The sequence below is a fragment of the Cyprinodon variegatus genome, unplaced genomic scaffold, assembly GCF_000732505.1.
Source record: "Cyprinodon variegatus isolate N-32 unplaced genomic scaffold, C_variegatus-1.0 Scaffold226, whole genome shotgun sequence".
Taxonomy (NCBI): Eukaryota; Metazoa; Chordata; class Actinopteri; order Cyprinodontiformes; family Cyprinodontidae; genus Cyprinodon; species Cyprinodon variegatus.
In genome coordinates this window covers 778,044-791,223 of record NW_015150679.1, presented here as the reverse complement: position 1 = coordinate 791,223, position 13,180 = coordinate 778,044, and the positions used below count along the sequence as shown (strand labels likewise).

The window sequence follows — 13,180 nt, the reverse complement described above, 5'->3', positions numbered from 1 at the left end:
CACGGAGTCTGATAGCTGTAAATCAAAAGTGTTAAAAAATGTCCTCTGTACTTCATTTGGGGCCCACCCAGATAATGTTGCTTACGGTTACGGGCCTATTGTTGTGTCGTTACGCCATTGCACAGAGTCCAGACTTTCCTGTGTTCTTCTCAAGAGCATACATGGTGAGGACACGAGTCGGTATTTGCATTCATGTGAATTGAGAAATGGCCAATGTGTAGAGCTTGTTGTTAGATGTTAGATAGCAATACTCATAGGCTTTCTCATGTGCCTCGGACCTGTGTTTGGACAAGGTATCAAGCGTTAAGTGCAGCAAAGAGAAGAAGGAATAGAAAGAGGGAGGAGTTGATGGATGGAGAACTGCTGGGTACCATGAATGTTGAAAAACACACTCGGAAGTATGAATGCCAGTGTAAAACGCACGAAAATGCAATTTTCTCTTAACACCTGTTATCAGTTTCATAGCCTGATAACCTTACATGCTTCCAGTTTTTTGGGAACTTGTTTGCCTATTTAAGCGGATAGGTTCACTCTGCCCCCCCCTTCTAATCAATAGATAATCTACAGAGAAAAGAGAGATTCAGTATAAACATGGAGATTTTAACTGTTGTAGGCAGAGCATTAAAAAAGCCTCTTGTTCCTCCAGTCTTTATTGTGCCATTTAAAATAGTTTACTTACTCTCAACGGCAGCATTAGAGTCTGTTTATTTAAATTCATATGTAGAAGTTCTACTAACTTTAATGATGTTAGGTTTTAATAAAAGCTATTATTCCTAGCCTACTAAATAAAGAATGTTTATTTATTCTTCCGTTCTTTTACGAATATATTTGAGTGGACATCAGTTTTTTTTTTTTTCAAGTCTGTCTACAGTTCTGTGCATGACCGGTCTCCTAACATTATCTGCTTGTTAAAAATTCACCATGAGCATTAATAATTTCACATGATCTCATTCCTTTGCAAGTATTTGTCTTTGGGATTCTATATTTAACAGAAGCATTTTGGAACCAAGAACATTTTTCTATTATCTTACTAAAAGCCAAACTTTTTATTATCTTCTAGATGCTATAGTAGTTATACACATCTTTAAATAATATACTATTAAATTTGTTTTTCAAGTATTATTCGTTTCAGTAAAAAACATATCAAGAAGAAAATTATGCGTTTATGATCAAATTGTTTTTTTTCCTTCATATTTATGTTTTTATGGTACAATATAGCTTTTTTCTAATTTAGGGGGTGATCTTTTTATATCATGTCCCATTTACTTTTATTTTTTTTTTAAGTCTGTAATTTGATCCCAGCAATGCTTGATGTTCCTGAGTCTAATACAGGAGTATAAATGACATCCTGTCTCCTTGCCAGACTCTGAATCAGTCTACTGTGGTTGCTGGCATCGCCAAGGAAACCAGTGCGTGATCGAGCTGCTGATGCTCTGTCTAGAGTGGGCTGTGGGCACCCTGCTGAACATTCAAACAGAGGAGCATCACATCAATTTACCCCTCTATGATTAAATAAACGTTCTGCCTCATTGGAAAGTTTTTCAGGTCTATTGAAGGAAAACTGCATCATAAGCTGAATTTAATGCAGCATCACTGAAACTTGTAGACTTTTGGCAGATCGTGCTGCAGTCTGCAGGAACACACGCTTAAAACGAGCAGCTGGAGCCGGCTATCTAGCTCTGGGCCGGCCTTTTCTCCACCTGTACACAAAGGCTGCAGACGTCTACATGAAAAGCTTTCAGACCACATCTGCATTTGCTCACGCTGTCTATCAGAATATCAGACAGAGTTAGATTTTCTGCTGCAAAACACATTTATGGGGTGTATAAGATTGTTTTTTCCCCTTCTCTTAAGAGACAGGATCAGCATCATGAAAGGATGTTGATTTGCTCCCACATTTTTCTAAACGAATAGCTCTGACAAACAGTGCAGCAAGGACAGACACAGATCTGCAGTTTAGCATTGATTTCTGGGTTCAGACTCATCAGAGCCGGAGCAGCTGATGAGATCATGACAGGCAGCAGAGCAACAAAGCCGTGGGCTTGGAAGCGGAAAGTAAACATGCCTTGAAGAAGAGCAACTGCCATCTGGCTTATGACTCAATAAAAGCAGGGATTAGATTGCTGTTGCTGTAGGTTAATAGATGATGGATGAAGAGCCCTGATTGTAAACAACTCCACTGAGTGTAAAAACAAGGTATTTGTTGTGGTTACTTAAACAGAATCCTTGCAGAATAACATGAATGTGATTAACAGATGCCTGCAGATAATCCTTAAAGCAGATTTGGTGATGTTGGTTTGTTGATTTCCTCTTCGCTCTCCAGGCAACAATTGGAATCGACTTCCTGTCCAAAACGATGTACTTGGAAGACCGAACGGTAAGGACCTTCGTTACGTCTGATTTATTGTCCTAAAAGAGACATGAGGTGTTGGATTTGCCTTCAAGCTGCATCAGAAGCAGCTGTCTTCTTAGATGGCTTCCTGGTGTTAATCTGAACAATAATGTGAATGCATTCAGACTGCTGAGCAGAGCTGAGGGAACAGCATGTCATTTTGTTGTGCTGCGTAGGTGGATACAGTGAAATCTGCTGTTTTCCTGTCTGCTCATCTTTAAAAGCAGTAAAGCATTGGAACTGACAGCTTTTTTTCCTCCTGAATAATGCTTGTAGTGAAGCTAACGCCGTGCGTATGACTGGCTGAGTGTGATGAAGGGAGCCAGCTGTTACCAGGCTCTCTGACTGTCTCCATAATCTTCCCCTCCTCAGCGTTCTCTCTCTGAACCCCAGGTGAGGTTGCAGCTCTGGGACACAGCTGGACAGGAGCGCTTCAGAAGCCTCATCCCCAGCTACATACGGGACTCCACCGTGGCCGTGGTGGTCTACGACATTACAAGTCAGTGCCCTTGACGACAGCTTTCTGGTTTCACTCTTTGCTCGTTATGTGGGGCTCCAAATGATGGATTTTTACAGAACATTTGTTTTTACTAAAACTAATAGTTTAGATATTAGAAACCCTCATATTGTAAACATTTTTAACTTAGCAAAAGACTGCAGCTGAAATTATAGTAGATCTTAGAAGAGCTCAAGGGTTTGACTGCAGATTAATCATATACCCCATTTACCCTACCCTTGAAAAATCGTGCCGAGACCGGTCCGAGCTCAGTAACTGAGATAACTTATCGTGTGTAAATGGAAAGCAAACTCAATTGAACCGAGCTAGACACAACCGAGCCAAGATAACTGCAGACCAGTTCCAGAGGTGGGCTCGGCTCGGTTTTTCCCTGGCTCGGTTCTCTGATAACAAGAGCGCATGAGTAGAACGCGTCATCTCCGTCTGGCTGCACATCCCGATTCACACTCCATTCCATTAGTTGGCGGTAATGCCCCTCCAGAAACAGAAGAAGAAAAACTTCTTCAACTATAAACAACAATCGAAATCTTCTCCACGCAACATTTTAAATAACGGCATTTTAAATAATAACACCGATGTACGGCAATAATAATCAAGCATAACTTTCTGAATGTGACGGGCGTTGCCATTTTGATTTGCTTGATTCCCTCCTTCTTCTTCTTCTTCTTCTTGTGTTTTATGGCGGTTGGCAATCAACTTTTGCTGCATTATCGCCACCAACTGCTTGCTTTCCTCCTTCAATACTGGCAGTAATACCGCAGATCATCACTAGGAGGCGAAGAGTCGAGGAACCGAGATAGCGGGATGTGTAAACGGTCGTCAGGACCGAGCTCGGCCTGGTTAACTGATCCGAACTCGGACCGTTCTCGGCATGGATCGGTTTTTCAAGGGTAGTGTAAATGGGGCTTTAGCTTTTTCAAACAGGAAGTATGATTGGTTTTCTACATCATCTGGAAAAAAGTTGAGAAATGTTCTAGGTTTGAATATCTATCTGAAAAAGAAAACCATTTGAATACTTAAAAAAAATCTAATTAAATGATTTCTACTTTAAGCTTGAATGACTCCTTTTATATCTTTAGTTGGTTATATCACGTCTATTTTTCTTAAATTACCCAATACTTTGTTTTTACTTCCTGACTGTCAGCTTTAAATTTAGGTTGAACTGGACCTGTGGTTCTTTAACTGGGTTTGCTTAAAAAGCCATACACAATAAAATGGTATTTAAAATAAATCTACAAATAAAGAGGCCTTGGTTTAGAAATGGTTTTTAGTGCTGCTTCGAGATGCAATAATCTGACCCAAGTATGGAGTAGTGTGGGAGTTTTAGGATCAGAAAGTGCAGCTGACCTAAGCTGTGCCTGATGATAAAGTTTCTCTTTAGCTTCAGAGTTTGTCACCTTCTTTGTGAGTTGATCCTGTGTAAAAAGATCTTGCATTGGTGAAGTGGGGGTTTGATATGAAGGTGTTTGCTTTAAACCTCTTATCCAGATCTTATCTTGAAATTACAAATTTAATCACCCCTAATTTAATCTGTACTGTACTGACATGTAAAGAGAATATTCACTGGTGTCAAAAAACAAATCTGCACATTGATTTAAATCTTTCCCTCTGCAGCATTAGAGGAGAAGCTATTTAATTTCAGTTTATTCATATAGAGCTAATTCACAGCAAATGTCATCGCGAGGCCCTTCACTGTCAGTCAGTGCAGATATGTTACCCCATAGGATAGATAAGCTCCCTAAGGATACTGCCACTGGCTAATCATTAGCCGTTAATATTCCTGAAGTTGACATCATCGTTATGTAATTATTCTAAGCTATAATTTATACTTAATAGGAACTAATTTATCTAGATTTAATCCAGGGCTGATGATCTACTGAGCTTTTAGCTCAAGTATTGTGGGTTGTCGTGTCCTAAGCTGGATCTAAATGCCATCCAGCTACATCTTTTAAAATTAAACTACTTTTTTTATCTTATAAAGGAGGATTTTTCTTTGTTTTCACACTCCTGATAATTTGTGTACACAAAAGCAGGTTTTTAATTAGTGCTAATAAGATAACTAAAGTACTTGTTGCGTTTTCTATTATGTTCTAAAGTTTCTGCTAATTTCATCACTTTTATCACAATATTTCCTCTTTTTCTTATTCTTTTATTATCTTAATCAGTCCTGCTACTAAATAAATTACACAAACAGCATGAACATAAGGACCCTCGTTATGGGCTCTGTATTATTTGTATGATTAAAAACCGTGAAAGCGATTTGAATATACAACATAAAATTAATTTATCCAGTTGATTCAATTGCTTTTCAAACCCTCATTAAGGGCAACATGACGAGGGAATTGCTTTCTGGAAGACTTTTGAATTAAAAGGGTATGTAGTGATTTATTATAGCATTTAATTCACGCTTAATTATTTTGACTGTCTTATAAAAACTGTCTGTTCCCTCAGCTTGCATTAATGGTTACTCCACTGTCATTTGTTCCAGTATATCCAACTGAGGCCCATTACAATCATTCAGTCTTAATGGTTTGCTTGGTGATTACTGGTCCACACTTCTCAACCACAGACTGACTAAAATGTTGCTAGATATATCCAGCACCATAGTTCTCATATTAGTTGATATATTTGTTACACACAGGGATTTAGAATGCAGAGAAGCAGATTCTATATGAGGTCAGACTGTTCCGACTTGACAGAAGAAAACTCATTTCATAATGTTTCCAGGAAAAAAAGCCAGCCTTTATCATAATCCTGTCCAAGAAGGGGAGTCGGTCCTCAGTGTCATGCGCAATCGGAACTGCCAGCTACAGTGGACATGTCAAAGGGATTGTTTAACGAGCTGCAGCCAAGCCTGATAACTTTCTAGGGATTTGATATACCGGCACAAAATAGGGCTCAGTTTTAAAGCACAGGGAAGATAAGGCATGGGGTTTCTAAAATAGCTTCCAAATAAAATATCCAGCCCTTCCTACTACTAAACCCCTGATTATGCCGATACCAGTTACCTTCAGAATGAACATGAAAAAAACACCTGTGCTTGATTTGGTGTCAGAATATATGAAGTATTAAACAGAGATGATAGAGGGAGGGAGGGATAGAAGGATGGATGGATGGAGGCTTTTACAGGGTGTCCATGGGTCGTTCAAAATCATTAAAAGTAATCAAATTATTATTATTTATTTATTGAAAAAAAATTTAATTAAATAAAAAAAATTTTTTTTATAAAAACAATTTCATCAGATAATTTATATCGGATATAAGTTCTGCATGCTTGCACGGAGTTGCTTCCAGTTGATCATATGTTTGGAAAAGAAGCTTGAGGCGGGGAAAAAGCTAGACAATGGGAAAAAAGAGGAATTCGGGACATGGCTGCAGCCTGTAGACTGAAGAAGATAGATAGATAGATAGATAGATAGATAGATAGATAGATAGGTATCTAGATAGATAGATAGATAGATAGATAGATAGATAGATAGATAGATAGATAGATAGGTATCTAGATAGATAGGTATCTAGATAGATATGAGGGTCAGGGGTACTTAAAATGATTTCTAAGACCATTAAAAGGGAATTAAAAAGCATTAAATTGGAGTTACTGATTCCTGTGTAAACCCTGATTTAAGGATGGATAGAACAGATGCAGAGTATTTATGTTGTAAAAACACTGTACAGTACAGTACTTTGTTTATTTTCTTATGATATTTTTATACCATTTTCTTAGGTCAGTATTGTGGGACCACTTCTGCTCTAACCTTTTGCTGCTGTAACACCACAATGTCCCCATTGTGGGACTATAAAGGGATTTTCTTTTCTATTCTATTCTCTANTAGATAGGTATCTAGATAGATAGGTATCTAGATAGATAGGTATCTAGATAGATAGGTATCTAGATAGATAGGTATCTAGATAGATAGATAGGTATCTAGATAGATAGATAGGTATCTAGATAGATAGATAGGTATCTAGATAGATAGATAGATAGATAGGTATCTAGATAGATAGATAGGTATCTAGATAGATAGATAAATAGATAGATATGAGGGTCATGGGTACTTAAAATGATTTCTAAGACCATTAAAAGGGAATTAAAAAGCGTTAAATTGGAGTTACTCATTCCTGTATAAACCCTGATTTAAGGATGAATAGAACAGATACAGAGTATTTATGTTGGAAAAACACTGTACAGTACTTTGTTTATTTTCTTATGATATTTTTATACCATTTTCTTAGGTCAGTATTGTGGGACCACTTCTGCTCTAACCTTTTGCTGCTGTGACACCACAATGTCCCCATTGTGGGACTATAAAGGGATTTTCTTTTCTATTCTATTCTCTAGAAGAAGGGAGGGATGTAGGCATTTATGGATGGATAGAAAGGGATTTTAGATGAGGAAGGGATTTATGAATGGAATGATGAATTAACTGATGGATGGATGAGGGATGATGAAGGGATTGATGGATTGACAGAGGAATGGATGGATATAAACAATATTAACCTTTGCAAAACATTTGGAATGAAATAATCCACTTTTATCTATGACATTTTTTGTTATAGATATGACACTTAGGCGAGGATCTGCTGAGGATCATTATTTTAACTCTTTGTAGCAGTCACCATTTTTCCCAGCAGTTCCAGTAATACTCATGTTTGTCATTCTCCCATCTGATAATGGTAGCTGAGAGAACAGCACCAGTGGGGCCGCTGTATAACCTCAGCTTTCTAGACTAATTTCACTCTGCTTCATCCCTACAGATGTCAACTCCTTCCAGCAGACGTCAAAATGGATTGACGATGTGAGAACAGAGAGAGGAAGTGATGTCATCATCATGCTCGTCGGCAATAAAACAGACCTGGCAGACAAGAGGTATATAGATGAGGCCTAGCTTACCGCCTAACTTTGGCATCTGCTTTTATGTACTGACACCATGGAAACAGTCTGTCTGAAGGCAGATTGAGCTGAACACAACAGAGCACAGCTTTTATACATCGCTTTTATGTATCGCTAAGGTGGAAACGATCCCCTTAGGATGAACGTAGGTATAATTTAATGTCACAGTCAGCACAGGAAGATGCGTGAGAATCATTGTCTGTAATGGATACAGCCATTAGCCTCACGGAACGAAACTAAACGTCATTTAATTGTTGTGATGTTTGTAGCTCAGCAGATTCTCCTGTCAGACCACCTGCTTTGAAATTAGACAATTATGACTGAGTGAGTTAACACCTAAACTACTGGATTTTCTTTCCTCCTCAGCACATCCTGCACAGTTTGTATGGTTGTCCAAAAAAAAAAAAAAAAAAAAATGGAGGAGAAAATGCTGACGTGACCAGATTCTTAATGAAGCCGGGGTAGAAAAAAAAAGAATCGATTCTAAATGTACATTATTAGGAGGGCAGGACAAAACGCAGAGGGAGCTGAACCATTAAATAGCTCATGTTTTCTTGGTTAAATGTGTTGATGTGTACAAAATGTAGGCCACAGATGGATTTCACACACAGGTGTAAATGTAAACGATGCTTTATATGTTGGTAATTGTGGCATTAATACACCTGAAATTGGATAAAATCTGATAATAAGGCAGTGAATCAAGAAAATTGTTTTGCTTTGTTGCAGTTATATTATTTAGTATTTCAAATTTTATTTAAAGAATGATTACAGAGTACTTCTCATTCATGGAGAAACAAGATACTCAGATTAAAGAAATGTATAAAAATAACACAAATTAGTGATGCACAAAACATACAGTTTAAATAAGGAGTTATTTGATTGCTCTGTGCCTGGTACTGAGGGGCAGTTTTTGGAGGCTGGAATATGAGGACTGGATAGGTCAAGAATGTCCTTAAGGTAGGAAGGGGCTGTTAGTAGAGTTCCTTGAATATCTGAAAGAGGACTTTAAAGGGGCTTAGTCACATACTATGGGTCTGATCTTCAATGATTCAGAACAAGGGGTGCTAATTTGCATTTGTGTTTTGTTTTTTTTGTATGTGCAATAAATGCCCATGTAAAAGGTGGTCTAAAAAGATTTCTGCACCATGTTAAGACATTCATATAATATAACTAACCACAATATAACCACAGTATATCTGTTGTGGAGTTCTACAGGCAGTTTGAGACTAGCTATAAAAGAATACTTTCCAAGACAGGTGGAGGTAATGGTGATAAAATGATTTAAAAAAGATTAATTATAATACCAAATAATATTTTGAAATTAGGTAGACAGGAAGTGGGTTTAGAGGGGGGGAATAAATGCAGCAAAGGTCTCCTGTAACAGCCACATCAAGGACCAAAGCTTCTGTACATGGTTGGCGTGCTCAACTCATGCTCCACAGCCACTCCTATAATAATAAACAATATTTCTAGAGCAATTTGCATAGCCATCTTTAAGTGCTATGAGTAAGTAGCTCTTAGAGTGCCACTTGTTTTCTAACAAAAACAAAGAAATAAAGCAAAATAAATAGTTTCATAGTTTAATTTTATATCCTTTGTACACAACTGAGAGAGATCATTGAAATTTAAAATAAAAAAATGCGTCACTGAAATTTGTAAAGTCAGTCGGCTGCTCCTTCAGGCTAACTGCTGTTTAAGATTTGAGTCGTTATGCTATAGTCAGACCCGACGGAGCAAAATGAAGGATGGAGACAACGTGGATATGATGCTTTTGTGTTTTTAGAATGAGAGATTGCTGTCAAAGGTGGATCCACTTGTTGAGTTGTATGAAGATTTAGTGACATATTTCTGTCCAGTCTTTAAAACACTGGATTTAGTGTTACTGATCTAGAGAAAATTACCTTCATCCATGTGCTGGTGAAGGTTCTCAGTTATCCAGGTCTTAGTGATTCCAAAAAAGAAAATGAAAAACAATCCTCTGGACTTTGTTTCCAAGTTTGAAGACGTTTCGCTTCCCATCCAGGCAGCTTTTTCAATTCAAAATGTCAATTCCAAATTCAGTTTGAGGTTTCGAACTCGAACTATTCTGGACATTTTTTATTTTTTTTTTTGGAATCACCTTCGTCCATGGTTTAATGTCCTTGTTACAGTCTGTGGGTTGGTTATGTGCATCTGGTGTCGCCTATAAATATAAAGAAAAAATCAAAAACTAAGCTGAGAATATTGGGTTCTGCCCTTTTAGGACTGAGTAGTGTGCATTTATAAAACTGCTATGCATCAATAATCCATTAGACTAGTGTTATACTATTTAGCTAGCTGCATTCTATAGCCTCACTTATATATTATACACGCTGCATCAGCAAGAAAACAATCAGGTGGTAATTTATACTTATGTGATGGATTCTCACTGTACACTATAGCTTTATTAGATTCATGCTTTACAGTTCTCCATATTTCTCTATATTGGCCTCATTAGTATTATACCGATGCTGGAAAGAGATTCCATTATTGCATTCTTCCTCTGAACGATGGAGCAATACCAAATGTCAGGTTTGCTGCAGGAAAATCTATCCTTGTGAGGTGAGTAATTTTATTGGTACAAAATGCATTAATTTCCCCAGCTAGGTCCACAGTTTTTGAGCTGCTGACAGAAATTCCCCTGGCGTTTTTTGCTCCAGTATGTCAGGAAACTGAGAGAAATCAGGAGAAGTGCTGATGACGGCGGTTTTTCTCGGATGTGTCCCGCTGGAGCTGCCAATACCGCTTCCATAACAACAGATGTATTGAGAAGCTTTGGTTTCAGATAACAGGGCTGCTCCTGGTCAGGCCTACATTACTGAATAAGTTTTTAACCTATTCTGTTAAATTTAATCAGAGTTAGATTTACTTTTTTTTTTTTTTTTTTACTTCTTAAGCTGTTTCCCTTTTATTTAATGATTAGTTAAATTCAGTTGAAGTTTAATCGACTCTTAATGTTGACTGAATATTAAAACCTCTGTTTACTGCATTAAGATCCCATCAGCTTCCTTCCTTAATCTCCTTTGTGAAGGGAAATGAGCCTCATAGCTGCATAAACTGATCAAAGTGACAGATTTTTAGCAGAATAAAGGTGAAAAAAAATAGAAGTGTTGTGTTCGAAGTAAATGTTTTGTCAGCGGATCGTTTTAAATCCTATTAATGTGCAGATTATTTAAGTTGCTGCAGAAGAAAGCCACATTATTCGAAGCAGCATTGCTGCAAACGTTTATAATGAGCATTTAGCTTCTTGCGCCACAGCAGGTGATCAGACCATGCTTAGTTTGACTCCGGCATCGTCTTTGTCTCTATCTTTATGTTGCTTGTTTTTAATGTCCCTCTAAAGGGAATTTTGATGGAAAAAGGGAATTATTTTCAACTATTATGAATATAAGTGAATAGAAACCCAAAATCCATTTCAGCTGGTCTCTTCTTGCCTTGGTTTTGTTCAATGGGGTGTGGTGCCGTTTTTGACAATTCTCAGTGCTTAGGGGAGCAGAAACAGTCTAGAAGCTGCAGATCTGCTGGAGCTCAGCATGAGGGGAAACTGGTGTGCACCAGCAGGAGGCGGCGGCTGAGCCCAGCTAACTGGAAAAAGATTTGATGGTGGTCAGATCTGTGAAATCGTTCTAATGAAATGGTACTTTTTGAACGATAACTTTATTGTTCATTTATCTTTCTACCTTCAAACGAATTGAAGTCGTACCGCTGTCGTAGTTTTCTCATGTTACTATAAAGAAATTTCAATGTACAAGAAATATAAAATAATACATGGTATGTGGTGTTAATTAGTGTTTAGTCCCTTTGAATCAAATCTGGGTAGTACCATTATTTTTCTGTAGTTACTGTACAGCTGCAGTCTCTACCAGCCTTGGACTCTTTACATTATGGATCAACAGCATTCTGTTTACATGAAGCAGAAAACTAATTTATTTCTGTTTCCATTGCTGCATGAATCGACCCCCACTATGTTTCACTGTAAATATGCTGTTGATAGGTTTTCAGGAAGTCAACATATTGGCATATCTGATCTATGTGTTCACCTCCATGTGTGTCCTTTATATTTCCTTTCATATTTAGGCTCTTCATTAGTTGGTGTATAAAAAAAAGATATAACAAAAAGAAGCCAGTTTGTATTTAGTGAAATAATCAAAGTTAAAAGTGTTGCGATAAACTTTCTAGAGGAATAGCTGTTTGTTTAGGTATAAATCCACCTAAAAAAACTTAAATATGAAAAGGTTCAGTGTATTTTATCACTCACTTGAAAATAGCTGAACTTCTATATATGCAATATATATTGAGATATATTTAGGTTTTGTTTCTTGTAATTTTGATAGAGATCCATCCATCCATCCATTTTCTCCCCCTTAGTCCTGCCAGCGTCACGCAGTGACTCAGGCAGTCTATGGGCGAGTGACATACAATAATGCACATACTCGTACATAAGGAGAATTTGGAGAAGCCAATTAAGCTAACAGTCATGTTTTTGGACTGTGGGAGGAGGCCAGAGTACCCAGAGAGAACCCACACATGCACAGAGAGAAGATGCCAACTCCATGCATGGATTCAAACCTGTAACCTTCTTGCTCCAATGCAACAGAGCTGCAAACTGTGCCCCTGTGCAGGCCTATAATCCATTATTATCAAATTAAGACATTAATGATTTAAATAAATTGTCAGGAAGCTCTTTGTGAATTTGGAAAAAAACATTTTGATTTTTTTTGAGCCATGCGTTTATGTTATTAATGCTTATGCATGCACATAGACATGCAAATCCCTTGCTCAAAATTGTAAATAGGATAAAAATAAATAATAAGATCAGAAATTGACTGGGGTATTATAAGCTTTTGAGGTTGTTGGTTTGGGCTATATGTTAATGGTGTTTCATACATCTGATTGGGTCTCCTCCAGCTCCTATCCTCAGTAATCTGGCTCTGTGTCTGTTAAAAATAGCATTTTAATTATGAGCGGTATGGGAATGAGGCCTTTAATGGATGAAAAGGATGGGTTTAGATCTTTGAATGAAAAGATAACAAAATAAAAATGATCTAAACTCTGAGTTTCTGTACATTTGTGTTTTAAAGATTAAATCTGGGAGGCTGCAACTGTAAGCTTTGAATCTAAACAAGGTTACAGTAAAGAGCCGACTAAATGAGTAGAAGAGCTATCATTATTAAAGCTGCAAACTTTATGTTGGTATTCTGAAGAGCATGGATCCTGTTTTTAACTTTGAGATCAGCAAGTCTGATAAATGCTGCATGTTTTGTAGCATGAATAATAGAAAAGAACGGGTTTTGTAGAATTGAGCTCAGCCTTACCGTTATCTCTGCAAACTCTCTTGTTTTGTTTTTTCTTCAGCCTGAAG

The 13,180-nt window shown here is 37.5% G+C and overlaps 1 protein-coding gene across 2 annotated transcripts in view; it reads left to right on the top strand.

Annotated features, from left to right (window-relative positions):
- Nucleotides 1–13,180, top strand: part of LOC107088682 (ras-related protein Rab-6B) — a 91,221-nt gene that overhangs the window by 59,865 nt on the left and 18,176 nt on the right. The window contains exons 3-5 of one of the 2 annotated variants that reach the window (XM_015381000.1): nucleotides 2,324–2,377; nucleotides 2,786–2,891; nucleotides 7,665–7,776. In XM_015381000.1, coding sequence (XP_015236486.1) covers nucleotides 2,324–2,377; nucleotides 2,786–2,891; nucleotides 7,665–7,776 — 272 coding nt within the window. Of the gene's footprint in view, nucleotides 1–2,323; nucleotides 2,378–2,764; nucleotides 2,892–7,664; nucleotides 7,777–13,180 lie in introns of both variants that reach the window. The other variant, XM_015380999.1, reaches the window with a different exon arrangement.